This window comes from Muntiacus reevesi, chromosome 13, assembly GCF_963930625.1.
Source record: "Muntiacus reevesi chromosome 13, mMunRee1.1, whole genome shotgun sequence".
Taxonomy (NCBI): Eukaryota; Metazoa; Chordata; class Mammalia; order Artiodactyla; family Cervidae; genus Muntiacus; species Muntiacus reevesi.
In genome coordinates, this window is record NC_089261.1 from 1,138,605 (window position 1) to 1,165,079 (window position 26,475).

Consider the following 26,475-nt stretch of genomic DNA (forward strand, 5'->3'; position numbering starts at 1 on the left):
GCTACTTTAACCTCCCGTAAAAATAAATGCCCAATAGAACAAAAATATTCCTAAAAAGGTAACTGAAAATTTTACCTAATTGAACTTTAAGTTATATTCTACTTCAATCATTGGACAAACATTTACTAAATATCCCAAGTAGCTAACTATACATGCAGGTTGAAATAACAGAATATCATCCCTCCTGACTTCCTCCCTTTGAGCATCCTTAAGAATAGGGATGATATTTGAAGATATTTATTGCAAAACTGCCTAAAAGAACAAAACGTATTGCCAAACATAAGGTTTAATACATTGTGGAATATTAATAGGTCCCTGTGCAGCCATTAAACTAAGTATGAAGACTGTAGTAACTATAAGTGAGGTTGAAAACAAAACCAGACTGTAGCTTAAAAATATTTACCTAGAAGAGCCAATCTGCAAAACAAGCTGGGATGATGGAGCCATAAGTGACTTAAGACATAATTTAAATTGTATTTTGTCTTACTATTTCCGTCTATTCTACTGGGAGGGAAAAAAAATGAGGTATGGTAATGTAAGGTAAGGCAGCTTGAAGGGGAAGACCTGAGTTTCTTTAAATGAGTTCCTGACAACTGAAACACTGTCACAGGCTTTGCTTCTAGCCATGATGAAAGAACAGAGACTGACCTAGTCTCTAACTAAAAGGGAAAAAAGACAGGGTTTATGGAACAGCGGTCTTCAGACACCCAACGGCAGGCAGCACAGGGCAGGGAGGCGAAGGCTGTAATGGCCCCACCTCACTGCCTGGAGCGTCCAGACTGCAACGCCGAGAAGGGTAGCTTCCTCAGGATGAAACAGGGTTGGAGACCTGGAGTGCCCACGTCGGCCGAATCTGTGAGGCAGAGCACAGGAGAGGGGAACGCCAGAAGGCTGAGGAGGCTTCCCCCGGGCGTCCGGCTCGGGGCCGATCAGAGCCCAAGCACGCTCCGATTCCAAGGCCGCGGAGGAGCCCCTGGAGAGGAGCAGGTGGACGGAGCCACGTGGAGCCAGAGTGGGAGCAGCTCCTGTCCTGCTGCAACAAACCCAGTCCTCAGCGAGGCCGCGACTCAGTCCAGGGGCTAAATTAGTCTTTGACTGAGGGCTATTCTGCACCTGCCGTTAAAAACACTGAGAAGAGAGCTCTGAAAGGAACAAACTGTTCAAGGAACTTAACTGCATCCCAGGGAAAAAAACTGCCAAATATTTAAAGGAATAAAAAAAAAAAAAAAACAATCTAGCACTCAATGTAAAATCCACAATGTCGTGCATCCAGTCAGCATTAAAAAAAGACCGAAACACGGACCTTCCCTGGCAGTCCTGTGGTTATGAATCCACCTTCCAAGGCACGGCACATGTGTTCAATCCCTGGTCTGGGAACTAAGACCCCACAAGCCGTGGGCAACTGAGTCCATCCACTTCAACAAAGACCCAGCACAGCCTAAAACTCCCCCAAAACCCAAACAAATGAAAAAAGAAACCAGGAAATATATTCAATATCATGTAATAACCTATAATAGAAGAGAATTTGAAAATACATATATTGAATATACTGAATCACATCTGAAATATTAAAATAAAAACAACAAAAAAGCAAGAAAATACCATAAAGAGAAAAGCAAAAAAAAAAAAAAAAAAAAAAAAAGGGCCCATAAAATAGAGATGACAGAATTAGTAGACAAGAATTTTAAAACAGCTATCATAAATATACTCCACACACTCACGAAGGTAGGACATGATGTGAGGAGAAAAGTGGAAGGTGTAAGAAATACTCAAAATGAAAAAAAAAAAAAAAAAAAAAAAAACCCAAAATGAATTTCTAGAGACGCAAAAAAATACAACGGCTGAAATCATCAAGAGAGTACGCAGTGAGGACAAGCCTGGTGACCAGAGGACGGCGGCGGACGCCAGCCAGAACGCCAGGCAGCGGGAGCAGGCCTGGGCGTGGGGACAGAACTCCAGGGAGCTGTGGGACAAGGCCAAGGAGCTTAGCATATACTTAGTCGGAATCTAACAACTTCACAGGTACAAAACCCGAGGGAAAGCAAGTATTTCTAGAAAAGCGTTAAATGCCAAGGAAAGACACATACAAATGCTCTTGCTACACTGGTTTCCAACTTAGCAACAGGCACCACTTAGCTGAGACTGTCCTTACAGCAGAGGGAAAGCTTACTCTGATGCCCACGTATTAGCTGAGAGATGCTGCAGTAAGATACTTCTGGTATCAAGCTCTGAGATTACAGAATTATTTCTGGATTCCCACTTGGACATACAAGGATAATCTGATATATTCCGGACTCTGAGTCATTTCAGATCTGCTGTGTTTCTCAGTTAGGACTGAGAGCAGCAGTCTTGCCTGGGAAGAAAGTACGTGAAGGAAAAAATGGCCTGCCTCAAACTGCTCCATGAAAACTGGACCCTCATTCTTTAAAAAAGCATTGTTTCAAAATTTCAGGATCTCTCTCTTGTGGTGGTGGAGAAGGCAATGGCAGTCCACTCCAGTACTCTTGCCTGGAAAATCCCATGGACGGAGGAGCCTGGTGGGGTGCAGTCCACAGGGTCGCGAAGAGTCGGACACAACTGAGCGACTTCACTTTCACTTTTCACTTTCATGCACTGAAGAAGGAAATGGCAGCCCACTCCAGAGCTCCTGTCTGGAGAGCCCCAGGGCCGGTGGAGCCTGGTGGGCTGCCGTCTCTGGGGTCGCACAGAGTCGGACACGACTGGAATGACTTAGCAGCAGCAGCTCTTGTGGTGGAGGCCCCCTTACCGCTCTCGTGACGCTGACCTCCCTGAGGCTCCCGCTTCCCCAGGCACATCGGGGTCTGTCTGGCCTGAGGGCAGAGCGCTCAGCGCAGTCACTGCTCTCCAGGGCTGAGTGCCCTCACCAGCCCCACTTTCAGTACGGACACTGCCTTCTCACAGACTCTAGGGCTGCAGGCACGAGGCGGCGCCCACAGGGCTGGCTTGGAAGCTCTCTACACTCCAGAGCACGCCTCCTCCTCCTCTCAAGGTCATGTTTACTACAGGGCAAAAGGGGCTCGGGGAAGGCTCTTCCACTCTAAGGCAGTGACAGGCTGAAGGTAGTCAGGGGAGGGGTAGCTGAGAAGGCAAGTGTGCTGAGCAGGGATGGGACAGACCGATGAGTCAGTAAACCCCAGAGAAGGCCCCAGGTGGCTGGAGCATACCACGCCAAGAGTCCCACTATTTCAAATGCGCAGAAGGTAAGAGCAGAGAGTCAGTGTGACAATACACACACAGAAAAGTGAACGGTGAGTCACAAGGGAAATGCGCATTAAAGCCACATAGCAGGCCCATCAGAGTGGCTAAAATGAGAAAGAACGACCACACCAAGTGTTGATGGGGATGTGGAAAAGCGAGGACTCTCACAGCCTGCAGGTGGAACTGCAAAACGGTACAACCGCTGCGAAAAGGCTCGGTGGTTTCTGAAAAATTAAATACACATTTGACATACAAGCCAGAAGTTCCACTCCTTGTTATTTACTCAAGAGAAATGAAATCAGATGTCTCTGACAACTGCCAAGATACAGACACAGCCTAAGTGTCCCCTGATGGATGAGTGGATAAGGAAGATGTAGCCTGCAGTGTGTGATGGAAGCCCAGCTGGCCACAAAGAAAGAAGAGACCCCGTTCTCTGCCACAACACAGATGGGCCGCAAAGGCACTGTGCTAAGTGAGGCAGGCCAGACAGAGGGAGACAAATAGCACAAGATGTCACTTACACGCGGAATCTAGAAAACAAAAGCAAAGCAAACCCAGGCTCTCAGATACAGAAAACAGGCTGGTGGCTGGCGGAGGGCAGCTGGGAGGAAAAGAGGTGAAGGCGGTCAAGAGGCAGAAATGTAGAGGGACAGGATAAGCAGGCCTGGGTGTGGCGCACACAGGGAAGGCGGCAACTGCACTTACTCTGGCGGTCACGCGCGACACGACGTGTTCACAGGTCAAACCACTGTGTGCACACACGTAATAGGATACTGTCCCCGAATAACTCCAATTAAAAAAGAGAAAACACACGCCTGTGGAGACTTGTGTACAGCGGCCTGTAGGAGCTTTCTTTAGAACACTCACAGAGTCGGAGGAGCCCAGAGAGCCATCAACAAGCAAAGGTTACACAGGGTGTCACCCGCCGCGTGGAAGAGCGCTGAGCAGCAAAAAGGAAAAGACTCCCGATGCCCTCGACAAGGATGGGCCTGGAAAACCCACGCCACGGGAGGGGGCCAGGCAGAGCGCGCGCACGCACAGTTCTAGGCGAGCCGAGGCTGACGCACAGCCATGGACAGCTGAGCCGTGGCCGCCCGGGCGGAGCACTGACCGCAGGGGCGCGAGAGGCCTTCACGGTGACACGATGTGCTCCCCGTCCTCTGCAGGGGTCACACAAGTGCGGACATTTGCCAAGGCTCACTCAACGATGCACAAAGGAAGGTGCATTTTACTGTGTATAAATTATTCCGCAAAAGGTGATTTTTAAAAACTGAGCTATGTTACAAAATGGTGGCGCTAATTTTCTTTCATGGTTCATATTGAAGACGATTTCAAGACAAATGTTCCAGACAGGCTCTGAGCAACGGCAGCACCATCAGAATAAACACCCAGGCTTCCACAGTCATTCCAAGGCTCTGACATAAATACAACATTTCTGGGGGACATTCAGGTTCTCTCCCCATCCTCCCTGGTCCCCTTCCATTACAGTTACTTCATAGCAGAGGTTCAGTGATATTCTGTGAATAATAAAGTTTGTCTAATAAAGGGGGTAACTCATCATGCATTAGCCTCACATACTGTACACGTTGTTAAGCAACTAAAGTGCTACCTATCAGCTGTGAATGGGTTATTTTTAGAGAAAGCTATTAAGCTGTTCTCTAAGCTACCCATTTTGGTGAACTTTAATTATCTGAACACAAAACTACAGTACTTTGTTTCACAGATAAAAATTAAGTTGTCTTCAAATGCTAAGTTAGACTGATCCAAATTAATGTTCCAAAAATAAGTAGGTGGATAATACAAATGGCTGCTTTGAAAGAAAACGGATTACTTTAGACTGATTCTCTCGTAACTTACTAACCAAGAATGCCAGTGCAAAGGTTTCTCTAGAGGGTGCGAGCCATTAAGTGAGCAAATAAAAGCTAAAGTCATTTTAGGTGTAAAACCACCACAATTCTACACATGACTCAGTGCTCCATAAACTACAGATGCGGCAGCTTAAGATCTGATGTCATGAGCACGTGTGCAGTCTCTCCAGGAAAGGTGCTCTGGACAGCCCAGAGCTTGAACAAGCTTGGTTGTCTACATATACATTTTTAAATCTCTCCAGCAATAGTCAGATGAGTCCCAAGTCTGCCTTTCCCTTACTAGCCCAGACATTACTGAACTACTCAATACCTCTGAACAACCATTTGCTTGACTCAAAAATGAAGAAAGTCTCCCTGGAGAAGGAAATGGCAACCCACTCCAGTACTCTTGCCTGGAGAATCTCATGGACGGAGGAGCCTACAAGTCCATGGAATCGCCAAAAAAAAAAAAAAAAAAAAGAGAAAAGAAGAAAGTCTAAGGGTTACAAAGATTGCAAAAACAGCAGATGAAAAGCCTTAGGATATTAGACCACTCCCCAAAGTGGAACAGGGAGGCCGGGCGTCCTGCAGCCCACGGAGTCACAGAGTCAGACACGACTGAGAGACGTAACTGAACTGATGTCTGCCCTCACAGTGCTGACCAAGTTAGAGAAAGATGTCATTATTCTGGGTTTAGGCTTCTTCCAAACATAGCTGCAAAACTTCTTTTAAAAAATTTTATATGTATACAAGAGAATGGAAAAAACCGCATACCCACGTATGTGGCTGTATGAATTAATGCATGCATACAACAGACACAGACAGATAGAACCACAGAAAGATGCAGAGCTGTAGGGACTTACACTGAGTAAAGGTTCCACAAATGCTGGTGAACTCAGCCAAGTACACAGATTATTGAAGGAAAAAGCATGAAAAGCATTTCTCTCCACAGGAACAGCTAACCTAAGAAACCCCACCAGGATTTAGCAGCCACAGCCATCAACCCTGATACCTGAAGCACGCTCTCCCTTCAGTACTGCCATCAGTACTCTCTACCAGATCCGCTCCGTACTCTAACCTGCAGTCCTCTGGAGAAACGGCCTTTGGAGCTCACCCGTGCTCTGAACTTGTCATGAGACCTTGAGGACGCAGAGGGGCTACTCACTTGTGGAACATCCCCCTACACTTCCTTCCTCCTCAGCTCTCCCCTCCCACTTTCACTGGGCAAGGATTCCAGAACGGTCCAGGTGGGCTGGCTTGCGGTGAGCTCTGAGAACAGCCAGAAGTGGTGAACCAAGGTCATCAAGCCTACCCCAGATCTCCGCACTCTGGGTAGCCACCCAGGCAGCGGCACGCGTCTCTGGACCTGAAGCAGAGTGAGGCAGTGAGTGACCCTCAATAACCGTGATGCCCGCGGCTCGCTGAGCACTCAGCACCCTTCTGTATTATCTTCACCACGACCCGATGAAGCACAACCCCGACTTCACAGATTTTTAAGAACCTAAGGCAGGAGGGAGTTATCAATTACGCAACCAGCAGACGGGAAAGAACTGGGATTCAAACCAGGGGAGCTCCCAAACCCGTGCTCTCAGCCCCCGCACCACACGAGGGCCAGCACCCCCACTGGCCATGCCCTCTTGCTGGTGATGAACCAAGGTTTGGTTCTTAACTGGGCCAGAGTCGCACAGGGCAACTGAAAAGAAGCTGATGACGGAAATTTAAATCATCGTATTGACCACGATACAGAAAGCATTCTGCTTCCCAAAGTAGCCTATGAGTTCTGAAGGTTTTGGCTATTTACATCATCTTCCTCAGGATGCGTCAAAATTTGTCTCCTCCGAAACAAGTGGCAAATATGTACTGTAAACGAGGAGGGCTGCAGGCAGGGGACGTAAGGCAAACCAGACACCAGAGGAGCGACATGAAAAAGAGAGGAGAGGTGCCCAGACAGGCCCAGGCCCAGAAGCCAGAAACCCTCACGGTGAGGGTCTTCAGTGGGGGCACAGGGGAGGAGGAGCAGGAGGACAGGGAACTGCACTCCGCAGAGAGGACCGTTTACTTCAAACGGCCATCCCTGCTTGCCTCCGTAAAATGTGCCCCAGGGAGTTGACAGGGGATAAGACAGGCTTGGAGGACCATCCCCAGCACAGCAACTCCAGTTTAGATGAGAAACCCAAGTTTCTCATGAACTGAACAATATCAGAAGTATTAACACCCATCCAGACATGTGGAGAAGGACTAACACAGAAAAATGTTGAAACTGGAAGCACACAGCATTATTATCTAAACTGAAAAGAGCTGCCTGCACAATGAAGCAGGTGGTGAGATGTTATATAACAGATGCTAAACTAGGTAAAGAAGAAAACTGTAACATATAATTATAACTCTAAAATGCCAGTAAGGAACTCTCCAGTCAGAGTTGGAGAACTAATTTTACTTCTTTCCATTAAAAAAGTTTCTGCAGTTGAAGTTGTTTTTTCTTTCCCCAACCCATTAGGACAGAAGATGTAAGACAAGGAAAGGAAGACCCTGAACAAAATCAGCAAACTTCACACGTCTGTGTTACAAAATATATGCAAATTAACTCTCTTACAGTCCTGGAGGGAAGGTAAGTTATAAACCCTCCTGAACAGGGTGGTAGGACAATCCCTACCAAAATCATACATCTGCACCCAAAATGGAACACCAATAGTAACAAATGAACCTAACTGTATTTCAAATTAATAACTTAACCACAATGAAGGGCATGAGGAATTAGATATCAGCCTAAGTAACTTCAGGAAACAGTATCTTTTTTGTTTTTTTTTTTGCCCCATGGCATGCCAGACTGAATCGAAGCAGAGACCCCTGCTGTAGAAGGGTGGAGTCTCTACCACGGGACCACCAGAAGTCCCAGGAAGCAGGATTTCAACTGGATGCTGTAAAGCTAAAGCAACACAGGGCTGAACACAAGTCCTGTATCTAGTCAGTGAGCTTCTCACAAGGATAAGGGTTCGCAATTCTGAATCTAGTTTATGTATAAATAGAATGAGACTGAACAAATAAGCAAACAAACAGAGACAATGAGTGCCAAGCTGGCAGAAGAATCACAAGCAAGAGGGAAAGCTAAAATGACCCACATGGTGCTTGCTGCGCTGGAAGCTGAGACATCAGGAAGAACTCAGTTTTCAACACAGAGGCACAGACACAGAAAGACAGACGTGTGTATGCAGCAGGGTGCTGTGCACACACCCATTCCCCAGTTCTGCTCACGGAGAAGACCCGGAAGGCACAGCGCCCCAGCGGCAGTGAGCACACTTCTAACACTAAGAATGTACTCAAACAAGGGTGGGGGGTGCTGAAAGGATCAATCTGAAGGAGCAAACACAGGTCAAAAGTGAAAGAAGAGTGAAAAGTGAACGGGCTTCCCTGGTGGCTCAGATGGTAAAGTGTCTGCACCCGGGCTCGATCCCTGAGTCAGGAAGATGCCCTGGAGGAGGAAATGGCAACGCACTCCGGTACTCCTGCCTGGAAAGCTGCATGGACGGAGGAGCCTGGTGGGCTACAGTCCATGGGGTTGCAAAGAGCTGGACACGACTGAGTGACTTCACTTTCAGTTTGAATTTTAAAATGACAATAATGGGTTATAACCCACAAAATAAGACAGATACCCATGAGTTTATACTGACACAAATAAATAACTGAATGGGGAGAAGGAACAGCTCTTTCTCACTCCTGTGTGGAGTGCCTAAAAGAAACAGGAGAAACAGAAAAACCATCATCAGGTAAATACCACAATAATTTTTCAGACAAGATCCATGGATGGATCTTAATCTACTGAGTAAAAATCTGAGAAGAAACAGGGTATCTGCATAGTCTCAAAGTACATCCTATAAGATATTTATTAATTCCAAAGGGGTAAATAGACGGATATTATCTTAACCAGGTGATTAATGTCTCTAGGGATAAAACATTTCAACAACCCAAACCCTCTGATACTATGCAGTGAGAAAGGCACACTGTCATTTCTGTTAAAACTGCATAATCTCATTCCATCCATGAAAAAACAGGTAGACACACTGCAGGACAGTCTACAAAAACAGTCCAGCACTCGCCACAAGTGTCACTGTCCTGAAAGTCCAGAGAAAACAAGAAATGTCACAGCTGGAGGAGACTGGGGAGGCACCACAGCTTATGTGCAAAATGGGATCCCGGAAGAAAAGACAACACTAGCGGGAAAACAGGGAACTGGGGATAAGGTCTGTATCTAGCACTGCACCAGCTGTAACTTCCTGCTTCTGGCGGTATTACCACAGACAGACAGTGTTAACACTGAGGGTGCAGGAGAACCCTCTGGACTCTCTTCGTACCTTTTCTCAAAAATAACCTCAAAACAAAAAGTCTAAAAATAATATCCTTTGGTTAAAGTTGTATGCATATGTAAGTATTTGTGTGTGCATATGTATAACAGATTTTTTAAAAGAGCAGAGAATAAGAAAAACGTGAAAAGAGGGAAACTGACCAAGCCTAAAAGAAACGGTTACTGGTGTGATAAAAGGTGAGGAAATATGGGAGAATAAATTAAATAAGGAACATATTAAAACACTCAGAAGAGTTGCTGACATAAATGTTCCATAAATGTTTTTAATTCATATACCAAAATGGTAAAAGAAGGAACAAGGGCAATGGTTAAAGCCATGATGGTGCTGTGATCCCGGCTACTCCAGCCCAGCGCCTCTCCAGTGTGGCCACACACTGGAACCCATGGAGCTTTAAAAAGCCACCGTGTCTCACAGTCAGAAATCGGCAGAACTGGTCTAGGGTGCAGTCTGGCAACGCTGGGGATTGCTTTTTACAGAGCCCCAGGTGGTTCTAGTGGATAACTGAGGCTGAGCTTCACTGCTCCAGCCCTCTTCTCCTCTGTCCACCTTGGCCTGGACTGAGATCTCCTGGTCTCAGATCTGCTCTGGACGAGGCCTCCCCGCAGTCAGATGGAAGGGGAGAGAACACTTCCCCTCAGGGCCCCCCTTTCCTCTTCCACCTGGGGGACCACCTAGGAGGCCATACTGATGAGGAAAATTGAACCACATTTAAATGAATAATACCAAAAAGTGGAATTACTTTGGAGACAGAAAATGTGACCACAGAAACAGGATGACTACTTCTGGTCCCCGATATCTTCTATTGTTTAAAATGAGATTTGGGGGCTTTTTGTTTTCTAACTGTTTAGGCTAGCTACAGCATTTCTTGAAATTTTAAGTGAGTTGAAAGTTAAAAAAGAGAGAAAGAATGATGTCTTGTTTCCAACACTGTCTTATTTCACCCTCACCCCATAGGCATTTCATTAGTTTCTTGTTTATCGTTCCATGATTTCCTTATGCAAACACATACTGATTTTAATGATATATTTTGGAGTGGAATAATTTCCAAATCTAAGTAGGCATCAGAATCATCTGGCAGCCTTAAAAACTGTGGGTACGGGGCTTCCCTGGCGGCTCAGTGGTTAGGAGTCCGCCCACCAATGTAGGAGAAACGGGTCCCGCCCCTGACCCAGGAAGGTCCCAGGTGCCACGGAGGAACTAAGCCTGCGGGCCACAACTGCTGAGCCTGTGCTCTGGGGCCCGGGGGCCACAGCTACTGAACCCTGAGGGCGCACGAGCCTGTGCTCAGCGACAAGAGAAGCACCAAAATGAGCAGCCCGTGCTCCCCAACTAGGGGTGAGCCCCCGCTCACTGCAGCGAGAGCAAAGCCTGGGCAGCAGTGAAGACGCAGCACAGCCAAAATAAAGAGCCGAGTTTTTAAAAAGCGTGGGTACCAGTTTCTATTCATCCCTACCGACTTCCGTCAAGCAGAGTCTGAAACTCTTTTTACAGAGTTCCCTCAGGTGATTTCCTGTGACAGACACCTCTGAATGCACCTGCCCAGGGCTTATCCAGAGATCTGCCCCTCCACCTTGCCTGGGTCCCTTGGGAGTGTGGCTCCTTCCTGGCATGGTGGACCAGGTAACACCTAGCATAGGGAGAATACATCCACCCACAGGCTGAGCTGGGTCAGCTAACTTCTCAGAGCAGCTGGGGCTGCAACACAGAGACTTTAGGACGCCCCGGGGCCAGGCTAGCTCAGGAGTGTCCGTCTGGAGGGCAAGGCACACCCAGACTTCATCCTGCAGGCCTGCTGCTCCAGGGACAGCGATGGAGCCACTGCCCTGACCCTTGATCCTTCCCAATTCCTCCCCTCAGGTCCTAGCCCAAGTGCCTGCGTTTCAAATAATTGGAGAGTGTACACAAAGGATCCCCAAGACTTCAGAGACTGGCAAGAATTCCGTAGGATACTGGTCAGCACAACCAAGAATTTCTGCGAAATTGCTCAAATGTTTCATTGCCCAAGTTACTGTGGAAATCTCATTTCTGAAATCAGTTTCTTTTCTTTTCTCCCCATATTATCTCTTCACTTTCACCCTCAAGCAATAAATATATCTGCCATCAAACACCAAAGCCCAGACAGACAGAAACACAGTCAGAGACAGTGGCTGCCCCCAGATAACTCCCAACACTGATCCTCCACACATTCAGAGGAACAGCTGATCTCCAGGATGACTGCTGCAACTCGGGCCTTTACTCCAGAAAACCTGCCTCAGGGACACACTGGCACGAATCTGAAGAAACCACCTTAAACCCACTCAAATTTTATTTTGGGTTCAGTTACAAAGCCCTGGTCTTGGAAGTCCTAAATGTGCACTCAAGCTCCTGTGCCGTCACAGTTCTGTGCTTGGAACCGTGGGCACATCTAACCTGAGCCTCAGCATCTTCCCCATAAAGTGGGGAGACTACCTCTCTCTCATGCAGGGTCACTTGGAAGAATAAGTATCTGCAAAGTCGCGTCACACATTCAATACAAATGCAAACAACGCCACTGCCACCTATATGACAACCATTTTATCAGTTTCAGCCCAACAATCTCATTTTTTATTTTATTATTTTTAAAAAATAATACTTAATTACATCAATTTTCAGCTGATCACTGTATACGCCATTATTTTAATTTTCCTTATATTACCATTAGATATAAAAACTACGCTAATGTTTAAGAATACAACAACTACATAGAATTTCAAAAGCACTAAGGCCTACCCTAGAGGCTAAGGGTCTCAGTCAAAGCCGCCCAATGGGAGGGCTAGGATTAACGCTTGGTCCTTCCTCTGAATTCTGTGTTCTTTCCATTATGTAAGAACGTGCCCAGAAAGTCTTACACAACAGAACTTTGGGAAGCATTAACTGAGAAATGGTACAGAATTCCTCCTCCTCTAAAACCCAACAAAATAAACATGCTATAAACAAAGAAGAAAGATAAGAGTCAACTGAAGCGACACAGCACGCGAGCGTTAAAGGGCAAGGCTGGGAGTGGCCGCTCAGTGCAAACCACAAAGGCCCAGGAGAGAAGCAGCAGGCCGGGAGAGCCAGCTCTCGAAGGAGAGACAAATTAGGACAGAATGGGACTCATTAACAACACTTAAAGTGTCACACGGGAGAATGCTAAACAAAAAGAGACTAGAATATATTCTGCAGAACCTGACATATTACAAAAGAATTTTAAACAAAAAAGAATTCTGCAAATAGCAGAAACAAGATCTAAGAAGAAAAGAATGTTAAGCAGAATGTAAATTTTAAGATAATAACTTATAAAATAGCAACAACAGAAATCAGTTAAGTAGGGAAGACAGGTCAGGTGAAACCATCACAGCTGGAAAAGATTAAAAAAGAACTAAGGACTTTGCTGACAATCCAGTGGTTAGGATTCTGCACTTCCATCACAGGGGGCACAGATTCCATCCCTGGTCAGAGAACTAAGAACCCGCAAGCCTCACAGTGTAGCCAAAAAATAGAAATAAGAAATACTGGCCCAATGACTGGAGTTGGATAGTAATACTTGCTACAAAACTATGATTTTAAGGAATGAGAGCTTATTTAAGGAGAGATGAAAACATTTAAAAAATAGCTTTTTTTCTCTTCAGTATTCCTAACTCTTCAGGTAGTACTTGACTTTTCTGTTTTCTCAGTTGATGTATCCTGCTCTGAGATCCTAAAAAGGGAGCGCACTCAGTGGGTCTGATGTGGTGGATGCTCACCCGGGAAGTTCTGCGCATGCGTGGCACCATCTCCCGAGAACACCCATGGGAGGTCATGCCGGATCTCTCCTTCTACAGAGATCCTGAAGAGATTGAGAAAGAAGAGCAGGCAGCAGCTGAGAAGGCTGTGACCAAGGAGGAGTCTCAGGGAGAGTGGACTGCTCCAGCCCCAGAGTTCACCGCCACTCAGCCCGAGGTGGCAGAGTGGTCCGAGGGCGTGCAGGGGCCTTCCGTGCCGATTCAGCAGTTCCCCACGGAAGACTGGAGGGCTCACCCTTCCACTGAAGACTGGTCTGCAGCTCCCACCCTCAGGCCACTGAATGGGTAGGAACCACCACTGAGTGGTCGTAAGCTGTTCTTCAACAGACTTCCACCAAAATGGAAAATAAACTTTCTAAAAATTAAAAAAAAAAAAAGAAAAAGAAAAATAAAGGAATTAAGCTACAGTAACAGAGGCCCACAAAGATTTAAGATTAATTGTTTAAATCAAAGGCTATAATAAAATTTAAAAATAAAATCAGAGAAAATAATCAAGAAATGTTTTTTGAATTGAAAATAAAAAGGGTATCATTGGCAAAAAAAAAAAAAAAAAAGAACACAGTGTGCCTACGAATCAGGGTTAAATCCAAGTGGAGGAGATTAAAAAAAGGAGTTAAGTAGCAAGCAGAAAAAAACAAAGATCTCGGAAAGTAGAAACAGATGAGAAAATGACAACACCTGGTCCTCAGTACACAGCAACGTGGGTGAGGCCACTCAGAGTCCAATGAGGAACACTGCTGCTGCTGCTGCTAAGTCGCTCAGTCGTGTCCAACTCTGTGCGACCCCACAGACGGCAGCCCACCAGGCTCCCCCGTCCCTGGGATTCTCCAGGCAAGAACACTGGAGTGGGTTGCCATTTCCTTCTCCAATGCATGAGAGTGAAAAGTGAAAGTGAAGTCGCTCAGTCGTGTCCAATTCTTAGTGACCCCATGGACGGCAGCCTAGCAGGCTCCTCCGTCCATGGGATTTTCCAGGCAAGAGTACTGGAGCGGGGTGCCATTTCCTTCTCCGATGAGGAACACTAAAAATGAGTAGATAACTATTTGTCAGATTGGTTTTTATGGAGTCAATGCCAAATAGTAACTAAAGCCTCTAAAAAGTAAATTCTGAGAACATAACAGTAAAATAGTCAAATGCATGTGAAGAGAAGCCAGAACGCAAAGAGCGCCGCGCCCCCTGCCCCCCTACCAGCTCCGAAAGGGGGATGGGACTGCAGGAGGCAGGAGTGACTGGCAGGTAAAGCTTTCCTTTTGGGGTGATACAAACGTTCTGAAATTAAGTATCCATCCCATCTCAAAAGCATGGCCTCATTTAAAAAAAATTTTTTTCAGGTCGCTTATCAGCTGCTAACACTTAAAAGAGTTCAACTGGAGCGAATTTGCTGGTGGTCCAGGGGTTCACTGACAAGGGTGTGGGTTCATCCCTATTGGGCAAGGCTTGTATAAGAGTTCAACCTGAGAGGTATCCTCACTCTGGAGAGCCACCAGAACCAAGGCCAGGCACAAGAGCCTGGAGCAGGAGGACGGACAGGCTCTGAGTGCTCCGAGTGTGGACACGGGAAGAAAAGGCATCCTGATGATACACACGTTTTACCTTGGCCAACCCACTCCACCAGAGCACGAAAATGGACAAAGATTCAAGGTAGAGGCCCTGTAAGAACTTAAAAGCAAATATCTGGGCACAACAAGAGTAAAAAGCCTTATGATACTAGGTTACAGTTAAAAATAATAAAGTAGATCAATGAAACCAGTAGATTCCAGAAGGACACAGGTAAACCCCTCTGAATTTAGCATGAAAAGTCACGTGAAATTAGACAAAGTGGGAAGCAATACTGATAAACCCTATACGATTAACATGGAATAAAATAGATAAAACATGCAAACCTAGCATTCTTCTCCACAGTACTCACAAAGTTTAGAAGACTAAATTAAAGTGTTAAAGGGCTTTGTGTATTTCACCAACTCTGAAGCAATATGAGAACACACCAAAGAATTAGTTGATGAATTTGACTACATAAATATTTTTAAAGCTTTCAGAAGAAATTAAAAGGTTTTCAGAACATTAATACTCAGCTTCTAGTGCATAAATGGTCCTATAATTTGAATATAGTTTCCCTGATAGCTCAGTTGGTAAAGAATCTGCCTGCAATGCAGGAGACCCTGGTTTGATTTCTGGGTTGGGAAGATCCGCTGGCGAAGGAATAGTCTACCCACTCCAGTATTCTTGGGCTTCCCTTGTGGCTCAGCTGGTAAAGAATCTGCCTGCAATGCAGGACACCTGGGTTCGATCCCTGGGTTGGGAAGATCCCCTGGAGAAGGGAAAGGCTACCCACTCCAGTATTCTGGCCTGGAGAAGTCCATGGACTGTACAGGACATGAGGTCGCAAAGAGTCCGACACAACTGAGCAACTTTCACTTTCAAACACCAGCTAAGTGAATTAAACTTAGAAAAAAGTTTGGCCTCACCAATATCCAAAAACAAGGCACCTATAAGGTTGATCTCACTTCTATTCAATTACATATAAGTTAAAGAATAACACCGCATTCACAGTGAGAGGGTACTGGGGTTGCGATGGGCGCACAGAGCAAAGGACTTTTAAAGATGAGTAAGGATCGGGGGGAGTGGGGCATGGGTGGGAAAAGAGACGAACAGAGACAGCATAAATTCAAAGGCTGTTTCTGGAGCGCAAACTACTAAAGTCTCATCTTTAACCTGGTCATCCGTTTTTGAGAAATAGGTTCTAAGAAAGTTACTCCAAGAGGGTGGGGTCCTGTTTGTGCTAAAAATGTTTATAGCTGCATCAGTTAAAAATAGTGAAAAACTGAAGCAATTCAAATGTCCAACAAATGAGGAACAGTTACACAAACTATCTGTTTTTAATAAAATTAAATGCTGACAATCCATGTTTGAGTCACAGGTACATGAAAGGGTGGTGGGAATAGGAAGCACGAGAGTATAGTATAAGCGCTAAGCAGGTTAGACAACAACGACCTTGCTGAGAACAGGCCCAGCAGAGCAGAGGGAAGTGAGGCCCAGTGTGGGGGAGAGGGCAGAAGCAGGGCAGGCCCTGGCGGAGAGCAGGGTGAGAGCGCCCGGAAGGGACCGAGGGTTCGGCCTGCCTTCCCTCTGAGGACGGAGAGTCATCAGCACACGGGAATGTGGGTGAGGTCACTCAGACGGCGCGCACGCAAGAGCAGAGTGCACGGACGAGGAACAAAGGCCAGTGACTGGGAGCTCAGGCGTGCTGCAGCAAAGCAGAGGCAACCTGTGAAAGAGGAGACGGTGTATAGCATCAGACCTTCAGAAAAGCCAGTCTCTGGGGCACAGCCACACGGGCAGGATAGGACCTCAGGGAGACTGAGCAGCCCGAGGCCTGCGTGACGCACTCAGCCCAGCACAGGAGGACCAGAGCAGAGGGCGCAGCACAGACCACTCAGAAAATCTCACCGGAAGGGGAGGGGTAAAAGGCTCCTCCATCCTTCAGACTCTGGGGGACACTGCAAGAAAGTTCAAGACCAATAAACAACAGAGCACCACTAGACAGATTAGCAAAAGCTTATGTTTTCAATTAAGAGTCTTAAACCCAGCCTGTTTTGCTGAGTTTTAAAAATCTTTCACCATAAGGACTTCCCTAGTGGTCCAGTGGTTAACAAATCTGCCTTCCGATACAGAGGATGCAGGTTAGATTCTTGGTACGGGAATTAAGACCCCACGTGCCCCAGGGCGACTAAGCCTGCAGGCAGCAGCTACAGCCCATGAGTGACCCACGCAAAACCTGACGGAGCTGAAAAACTTTACTTTTTTAAAAAACTTACGTAGTGTAAAAATAAATTAATAAATAAATAAAATAAAAAAGTTACGTAGTGTGTATACATAAAAAATATCTTTCACCATAGAACTTGGCTAATATACCGTGAGAAAAATAAGAATACGACTTTTAAATAATGATTATTATTTTAAATAAAAAAGAAACATTGTACAAATCCCTATTCACTCAGTAGGCTTCTAATATCAGGAACAAAACAAGAGTGTCTGGTCTCACCATTTCTCTTCAACACTGTATTTGAGGTTCCAGGCAGGGCAATTAGGCAAGAAAATGAAATAAAAGGCACACAGCAGAAAAGAAGTAAAATTCTCTCTGTTTGCAGATGACACAATCTTATATACAGAAAATCCTAAGGAATCCAATTTAAAAAACCACTGGAATTAATTAACAAGGTGAGAAAGATAGCAGAATACAAGATTAATTTATAAAATATGAACAATCCAAAAAAGAAATTAAGAAGCCATCTCCAGGGCCTCCCCCGTGGTGCAGTGGTTAAAGAACCCACCTGCCAATGCAGGAGACAGGAGTTCGATCCCTGTTCTGGGAAGACCCCACATGCCACAGGACAGTTAAGTCACAGCTACTGAGCCTGTGCTTTAGAGCCCGGGATCCGAAACTACCGAAGCCCGCGTGTCACCACTACTGAAGCCCACGGGCCAAAAAGCCCATGCTCTGTGATGAGAGGCCACCGAAGTGAGAAGCCTGCACACCACAACGAGAGAGCAGGCTCCACTCGCCGCAACTACAGAAAAGCCCTTGCAGCAATGAACACTCAGCACAACCAAAATAAAAATAAAAAACACTTCCATTCACAATATCATCAAAATAAAATACTTAGGAATAAACTTAACAAAAGGGGGGTAAAACTTACACTTTAAAAATTAGCTTTGCCGAAAGATTTTTTTTTTAATTGAAAACAGAGGAGGAAATATCACATGTTCACGGATCAGGAGACAAGATACTGTTAAGATGGCAATACACCCAGGGTTGATGTAAAGATTCAACACCATCTCTGTCAGAATCCCAGCTTCTTCTTTGAAGGAACTGACAAGCTGATCCTAAAATTCATACGGAAATGCTAGGGAACCAGAAACACTGAAAAAATTTTGCAAAAGAAGGACAAAGTGACAGGAACCACAGTGCCCATTTAAAAAATTTATTGCAAAAAAAAAAAAAAAAATTTTATTGCATAGAAAGTAATCAAGTCGGTGTAGAGTGTGGTACTGGCACAAAAAGATATGGATCAATGGAACAGAACAGAGGGGAGTCTGGAAATAACTCCATTTCTATGGTAAACTGATACTCCACAAGAGTGACAAGACCACTTAGTGGGGATAGGAGTCTTCTCAAGGAATGCTACTGGGACAACCAGCCAGCCACATGCAAAAGAATGAAGTTGGACCCTTACCTCACACCATATACAAAAATTAACTCTAAATGGAGTAAAGACCTAAATGTAAGAGGTAAAACTAAAAAAATCTTTAAAAACAGCATAGGGATTGTCTTATATTTGGGCTGCTAAAACAGACAGACAAAAACTACTTCACAGACTGGGCAGCTTATAAGCTACAGACATTTGTTTCTCATAGTTCTGGAGGTTGGAAGTCTGAGATTAGGGTGCCAGCATGGTTGAGCATGGTTGAGTGAGGACTCTGTTCTTGATGTGCAGAGTTCTCACCATACTCTCCAGAGAAGGCAATGGCAACCCACTCCAGCACTCTTGCCTGGAAAATCCCATGGGGGGCGGGGCCTGGTAGGCTGCAGTCACGAAGAGTCTAACACGACTGAAGCGACTTAGCAGCAGCAGCAGCACCCTACTCTCACATTGTATTAGGCTAACCAGAAAGTTTTCTGCGTTTTCTTTTTTTTTTTTTTTTAAGTTCTACCACTTTATTGCTACCAACCCATTTCCCTCCACCCTCGTGCACACATGCTCAGTCATGTAATCCCATGGACTTCAGCCCGCCAGACTCCTCTGTCCATGGACTTTTCCAGGCAAGAATACTGGAGTGGGCTGCCATTTCCTTCTCCAGTTTTCTGCGTTTTCAATACGATGTTAAAGAAAAACTCAAATGAACCTTTTGGAAAAGCCAACTGAAGGGGCCAGGAAGCTCTGTGCAGTCTCTTTCACAAAAAGCACTAACCCCACCCTTAAGTGGACGGTGGACCTGCCCGTGTTCAACTGAGGAATGAGTTCCAATCCTCAGAATCAATTCCAGTGGTCACAGCCCCTCCCTTCAGGGTTGTGGGCGTGAGGAGCACAGACTGTTATCTGGAGATGAGACAGCAAAGACAGAAGGCGAAAAGGAAACCCATGCAACAAAGGACAAAGCAGAGCCCTCCTGTCAGAGGGGGAGCGCAGGGTCACCAGGCGGCCCTCTGAGGATCACCATACTTAACTCAGCCCACCAAGTTTGTACTTCTGATAATTTACTTGAGTTGTGTCATTTTATAGCTCTGCTGAGCCTTGGAGATTTAGTCAGAATGCATTAAAATGTGGTATATTTTACATAAAATGTATTGTAGCTTTAAAGCTTAGCTGCAGAAATTCATACAGAGAAGAGTCAAAACCCTAAGAATTATTAGCACATTTTAAGACAAGTGATGATGACAGAGGATGAGATGGTTGGGTGGCATCACCAACTCGATGCACATGAGTCTGGCAAGTTCTGGGTATTGGTGATGAACAGGAAGGCCTGGTGTGCTGCAGTCCATGGGGTCACAAGGAGTCGGACACGACTGAGTGGCTGAACTGAATGAACTGAAGACAAGTGATATTATGTTACACAGACACTGCAATAAAATAGTTACAGAAGATAGGAACACTGAACATTATGCTCCATCAGATTAATCCACAATGTCAGTATTTATAAAAACACTACAAATACAGTAAAAGTTGCTCAGTCGTGTTCACCTCTTTGTTCAACTATACAGTCCATGGAATTCTCCAGGCCAGAATACTGGAATGGGTAGCCTTGCCTTTCTCCAGGGGATCGTTCCAACCCCGGGATGGAAACCAGGTCTCTCGCATTGCAGGCAGATTCTTTACCAGCTGAGCCACAAGGGAAGCCCATGTGGTATCTACTCAAGGTAGCAGATATTAAGTTTCCAGCTATCTCACTGAAATCTCTATTCTATTTTAGAGAGTCTAAAAAGTCGAATGCAGCTGTGTTAGCTACAATTCCATTAGATGAGTGCATATAACAGATGACTTCCCTAACCTCCAAATGACTAATTCTCCTCCCCTGGAATACAGACAGTGACTTGCTTCCCAAATGAAATAGGGTAGAAGTGGCGATGAGCGTCTTCCGAGGAGAGAGCATGAAAAGGTGCTCTCTGGGGAGAGCAGAGCTGACCAGCCATGACGCAGGGAGAACAGAGGCCTCCGCAGGGGAAATGAGCCTGCACCCCCCAGCTCTCCCCACCACATGCAGCAGCACCAAGGTGGCAGCTGGGTGTGGCTGGAAGCAGACCCCCAGCCCCGACTGAGATCCTGACTGCGACCCTGGGAGGCCCTGAGCCGGAACTGCCCACCATGCCCACTCCTCCACTCCTAACTCACAGGAAGTGTAAGATAAATATTTACTGATTTACTGACAGAAAGCGAAGAGGAACTAAAGAGCCTCTTGATGAGGGTGAGAAAGCAGAGTGAAAAAAGTGGCTTAAAATTCAACATTCAAAAATGAAGATCGTGGCATCCGATCCCATCACTTCATGGCAAACAGATGGGAAAACAGTGGAAACAAGTGACAGATTTTATTTTTATGGTCTCCAGAATCATTGTGGATGGTGACTGCAGCCATGAAATTAAAAGACTCTTGCTCCTTGGAAGAAGAGCTGTGATGAACCTAGAGAGCATTAAAAAGCAGAGACCTCACCTTGCTGACAGAGATCCATATCACCAAAGCTGCGGTTCTTCCAGTAGTCATGTACAGATGTGAGAGTTGGACCATAAAGAAGGATGAGCGCTGAAGAACTGTGGTGTTGGAGAAGACTCTTGAGGGTCCCTTGGACTGCAAAGGAGATCAAGGCAGTCAATCCTAAAGGAGATCAGTCCTGGGTGTTCATTGGAAGGATTGATGCTGAAGCTGAAGATAACATTTTGGCCACCTGATGTGAAGAGCCGACTCACTGGAAAAGACCCTGATGCTGGGAAGATTGAGAGGAGGAGAAGAGGGCAGCAAGGGATGAGATGGTTGGATGGCACCGCCAACTGAATGAATATGAATTTGAGCAAACTCCAGGTGACAGTGAAGGACAGAGAAGCCTGGTGTGCTGCAGTCCATGGGGTTGCAGGGTCAGACATGACTTAGTGACTGAATAACAATTAGTATTTTAAGTCACGAAGTTGTAGGGCATTTATTACACAGCAATAGGTTAATATAACAGCAACGATATGAAGAAAAACAAGGTAACAGAAAACTCTGTAGGGGTCATTTAGTCTAGGAAAGGAATGAAGGGAATGTGAAGATCACCTAAAAACATTTTCCTTCCAGAATTGGGGCATCAAGAGCACAGCAAAGCCACAGGGAGAGTCCTTTCCTAGGCTGTTAGTAGGTACTTTAACAATTAACTTTAAACCACAAACACAAACAATATGATTCTCACAACTGTTGGGTAAAACAAACCAAAATATAAAACCAGGCAAACATGTTAGAAGTCGGGGGTGAAGGGTTGAGTAGGGGCTGAAAGGAAGAATGCAGCAGGCTTCTGGAGGGCCATCACGTCAGTTTCTTGATCTGGGTACTAATTATCCAGTTAGTGAAAACTCATTGGGCTGAACAATTAAAGATATGTGCACCTGGGTAAACGTATATGTCAATAAAACATTTTTTAAAGATAAAATACTATTATTGCTATTAGGAGTAATAACCCATAGTTAGTGCTTTTCTTCAACTACAGGTCTCTCATAAAAAAAATCTGACCACCATAAAACAATTAGGCAGTTTCACTATATGCATTAAAACAATTAAAAAAAAATCCAGGGCTTCCCAGGAGGCTCAGTGGTAAAGAACCGCCTGCCAAAGCAGGAGACACAGGTTCAATCCCTGGTCCAGGAAGATCCCACATGCTACAGAGCAGCAAAGCCCACGTGCCACAACTACTGAAGCCCGTGCGCCCTAGAGCCCGTGCTCTGCAACGAGAGAAGCTGCCGCAGTAAGGAGTCAGTGCACCATAAATAGAGAAAAGTCTGAGCGGCAACGAAGATCCAGCACAGCCAAAAATAATTAAAAAGGAAAAAATCCAGTTCGTACTAACTCCAGAAGCAAAGAGAAGAAGGCTTTCCAGGCAGACAATCCCAAAACCCCTCGGGGGAGAAAGGACCTGTTCCGCACCCCCACTGCTCACAGGAAGGCTGGCCGCTCCCACCTCCTGGCACACACCCTCCTCTGACCACTCCATCTCTGCTCCCTTAAGTGACAGCGGGGGACCTGAGGGCAACGCCCGCCTTCTCCCTTCAGGGAGGCAGTAAGCCTCATCCGCAAGGCCGCCTGAGGCAAGTGCAACTAAGAGACACAGGCTGGAACTGAGGAGAACGGCAAGTCTCCCAAAGTCACCTGTGGGATTATGAGGATGGGAGCACATATGAACTCGTGTCGCTGTTTTAGTTGCTCAGTCGTGTCTGACTCTCTGCAACCCCATGGACTGTAGCCCACCAGGCTTCTCTGTCCATGGAATTTCCCAGGCAAGAATACTGGAGTGGGTTGCCATTTCCTTCTCCAGGAGATCTTTCCAACCAGGGATGGAACCCGCACTGGCAAGTGGATGCTTTACCACTGAGCCACCAGGGAAGCCCAGCTTCTATACTGACCCTTAAAAAAAAAAAAAAAAAAAAAAAAAAATATATATATATATATATATACGTATATGGAAGACATTAAACCACATCTCCTTGTGTCACCCCACATGGACCACACCCTGGCAACATATGAACTCTAGTCTGACTAACTAGAAAATTCATCATGAAGACTTCTAAAATCCATTTAAAACTTACAGAATAAAAATAAAACATTACTGTGAAGCTAACACAACACTGTAGGTCAGCTGAACTTCAATTTTAAAAGTAAATAAAATGCTTTTAAAAAAAAAAAAGCTCTTTAACTTTCAGTGTTTGATGTCATTAATTAACAATGGTGATACTAGATGACCATATAAGAAGTAATTTTACTGTCTGTGCCCAAAGGGAAAATACACATATGTGTATACACAAAGACTTCTAATTGTAAGCTCCCTATAGTATTTATTAAAGGTTCCTCTGAGGTAATGGTTTTGTTTCATTCATATTTTCATCCCAGCAACTGCTTAAGACCCTCTTTATTGAGTTGCATCCATCTCAGCCCCAAATATTTAGTGCTGACGGGCAGCACACGAAGCGCAAGACTCGCGGAAGCAAGCCCTCCCCTTCACGCACATTAGAATGGCAACTATCAAAAACCAGAAAATCAGTATTGACGAGGATGTGGAGAAACTGGAACCCCTCTGCACTGCTGGTAGGAATGTGTAATAGTGAAGCTGCTTTAAAAAAAAAAAACACAGCAGGAGGACTTCCCTGGTGGTTCAGTGGGTAAGACTCCTCTCTGAATGCAGGGGGACCAGGTTTAATCCTCGGTCAGGTAACTAGATCCAACATGCCACACAATTAAGAGTTCACATGCCTTGCCACTGAAGATTCTGCACAGCCAAATAAATAAATACTAAAGAAAAAGAAAAAAGAGCCCACAGCCTGCCCTACAGCTGAGCATCTGAGAAACACCTTAATGTCTATCCTAATGGCTTTTCGATGATGGACCCCCCAAGAAGTGAACGAGAAAAGAGAAGCAAAAAGGGGAGAAAGGGCATCTCAGGGTTAGGCAGGTGAGTAGGCAGAGCAGGCTGGAGGCCTGGGAGGCAGCTCTAGATGTCTGCTGGGGAATTGGTTGTTTCTTACTTAGTAGGAGTGTTAATATTAAGAGGAGGAATACATTACAGATGGTTCCTTGGAAAACATAACCTGGATGCTCTACATGAGAATCTTTTTATAAATATTTGAAAATTGAGAGCATACAAATTAAATTCATGGGAATGGCTTATCAGTTATAGCTAACCACCAGCAGAACATTATCAGGGATATTATTAATATCAAACTTTGTTGTCCTTGCACTGAAAACCATTCAGAAACTGTGGATTTTCTGTCGCTCATCTAAGCTGGTGTTCTCACATCTTTGAGCTTCAAAAAGAATAAAAGGGACATCTTCATGAGAAGTTAAATTGCCAGTTAAGGAAAGCTAGGACTCTGAACCCAGACGTGCTCCAGGTCTCGAGTCTCTCCAGCTGATACCCACGACTGCTGGCCCTGCCTCTCCAACAGGCAGCACAAACACCAGCAAGTCCCGGGGGAGCAGGAGGGCGCGCTCAGCAGAGGCGACCAGTACCGGTTTGTGGAGGAGACGCACCTGAGCGGAAGGAGGACTTGAACAGGGCCCAGGGCTTCTTGGGGAAACACTGCCCGAGTCTCCCCAGGAGACCGTTCAGCACTCCAGCCTCCACCACATACACACCGAAGGTCAGTAATGCCCCCCAACCAACCTAACAGCCAAAATCAAAACAAAACCCACATGCAATTTAAAATGCTGTTGGAGAAGGGGTAAAAACCACAGGCGCTGAATACCCTGGTGTAAGCAGAAAGATGAGAGGAAAAGCACAGCGGGCAGAGAAAGCGTGAGAGACAAGGGAACACAAACGTGATGAGGGGCTGGCAGGGAAGGGCATCCTCTAATGCCTTTTACCCACAGAGTCAAGTCTGAGCTCAGGAAACAACAGCCTTCAGAATCTGTCTCAACTCCAAGCTCTCTCTTGAGGCGCCCAGCCGACACGCCGCCTTCCTAGACAACTCCAGGCTTTCCTGACCTAATGTACTGCTTTCACACCTCCGTCTTTGCATGTGCCATCTACCTCAATTTTTTTTTTTTTTTAAGTTCTACCACTTTATTGCTACCAACCCATCTTCCTCCACCCTTGTGCACACATGCTCAGTCATGTAATCCCAAGGACTTCAGCCCGCCAGACTCCTCTGTCCATGGACTTTTCCAGGCAAGAATACTGGAGTGGGTTGCCAGTTCCTTCTCCAGGTACCTCGATTTAGAATGCACTCTTCAAAGCGAATGCTCAGCCACCCATCAACACCCAGTCAAGCTTGTGAAGCCACACCAAGCCCCTCATCACTCGGGCATTCTTTCCTCCCCAGAGCGCTGCACGCTGCACGCACTCCTTCTACACGGCACTGGTACACTCTCTGTATGATGCCCAACTCCACCCACCATCTGAACTAAGAGCTACTACAGGGCTGGGACCATGCGAATCTTGGCATCTAACAGGTGCTCAGCAGAAGTTTTCTAGTGAATGACCTTGCAAGAAAGATTTTTTAAAAGGCTGAAACATGACAACAGGTATTTTCTGTTACTGTCAGCTTGACTTTTTGGTTGAGTATCACTTAGGAATAGACAGATGAGGATGCTCTATCACTTGAGAGCTGGGTGTCCACGGGCAAGTTAACTAACCTCTCTGTCTCAAATTCCCCCTTATTCAAAGTAACCACCTCTGCACTGTGGTGGTGAGGATTTATCAGTGTCTCAAAAAAAAAAAAAGCAAAATGCAACAAAGTGTTGACTAAACAGGAGATCTACTAGTCTGCCTTCATCACAAAAATCACAGGACAGGATACTACACAATCAGGAATGTGATCACAATGAAATTTTGGTTGGAACCACCTGGGTGGTTTTTGTCTGTTAAGGTCTCACATTTTTATTACTAAGCCAAAGCGCTAGCGCAGAAAGACACAAAGAAAATCATCATTTTCCCAATAAAACAGGTCCAGCTGTTCAGATGGCAGTGATGTTCAGAATGACATGGTAAGATGCAAGTGACCTTGACACAGCATAAACTGGTGTGCCACCTCATGTGGTGGATCCTTACAGACCCAGCTTCGTGGTTCTGCAGTGTCTTCTCTTGGAGTTGTACCTGATTTGATCATCAGTTTTCACTCGAATTCACTGCGGAATGGGAAAACTCTGCTTTTGTTCTTTGGCCTGGAATCACTTGATTCTGAAAGTCTTATGAGAAGACATAGTGAAGAGCAAACTCAACCACACACAGGATGGTGGGGAAGAGGGGAGAGCCCATCTGTCAGGAGAGCTGAAAGTCAACAAATCCAACAGCTTCTCTTCCAGCTGCATGGCGTTCTCTACCATATTCAAAACAGTCCTTAGTGACCACAACCTTCGCGGGCTCCTCTGATAGTGCACACTACAGTCCTCTGGCCTCTGACCACGCTTCCTCTGTCCTTTTCTGAAACTTGCCCTCTAAAGACACCTAAAGTCAAGCATTCCTTTGGCTCAGCTCTCACATTTTTTTCTCATCTTGTCCACTCTCGAGGCTTCAATTTGTATCTCTATGGAGATGAT

At 45.6% G+C, this 26,475-nt stretch overlaps 1 protein-coding gene across 2 annotated transcripts in view; it reads right to left on the bottom strand.

Annotated features, from left to right (window-relative positions):
- MAPK1 (mitogen-activated protein kinase 1) overlaps nt 1-26,475 on the bottom strand; it is a 56,518-nt gene that overhangs the window by 26,235 nt on the left and 3,808 nt on the right. The window contains exon 1 of one of the 2 annotated variants that reach the window (XM_065904529.1): nt 13,171-13,363. The exons of the other annotated variant lie outside the window; for it this stretch is intronic. Coding sequence (XP_065760601.1) covers nt 13,171-13,217 — 47 coding nt within the window. The 5' untranslated portion in view covers nt 13,218-13,363. Of the gene's footprint in view, nt 1-13,170; nt 13,364-26,475 lie in introns of those variants that run through there. 2 annotated transcript variants of the gene reach the window in all.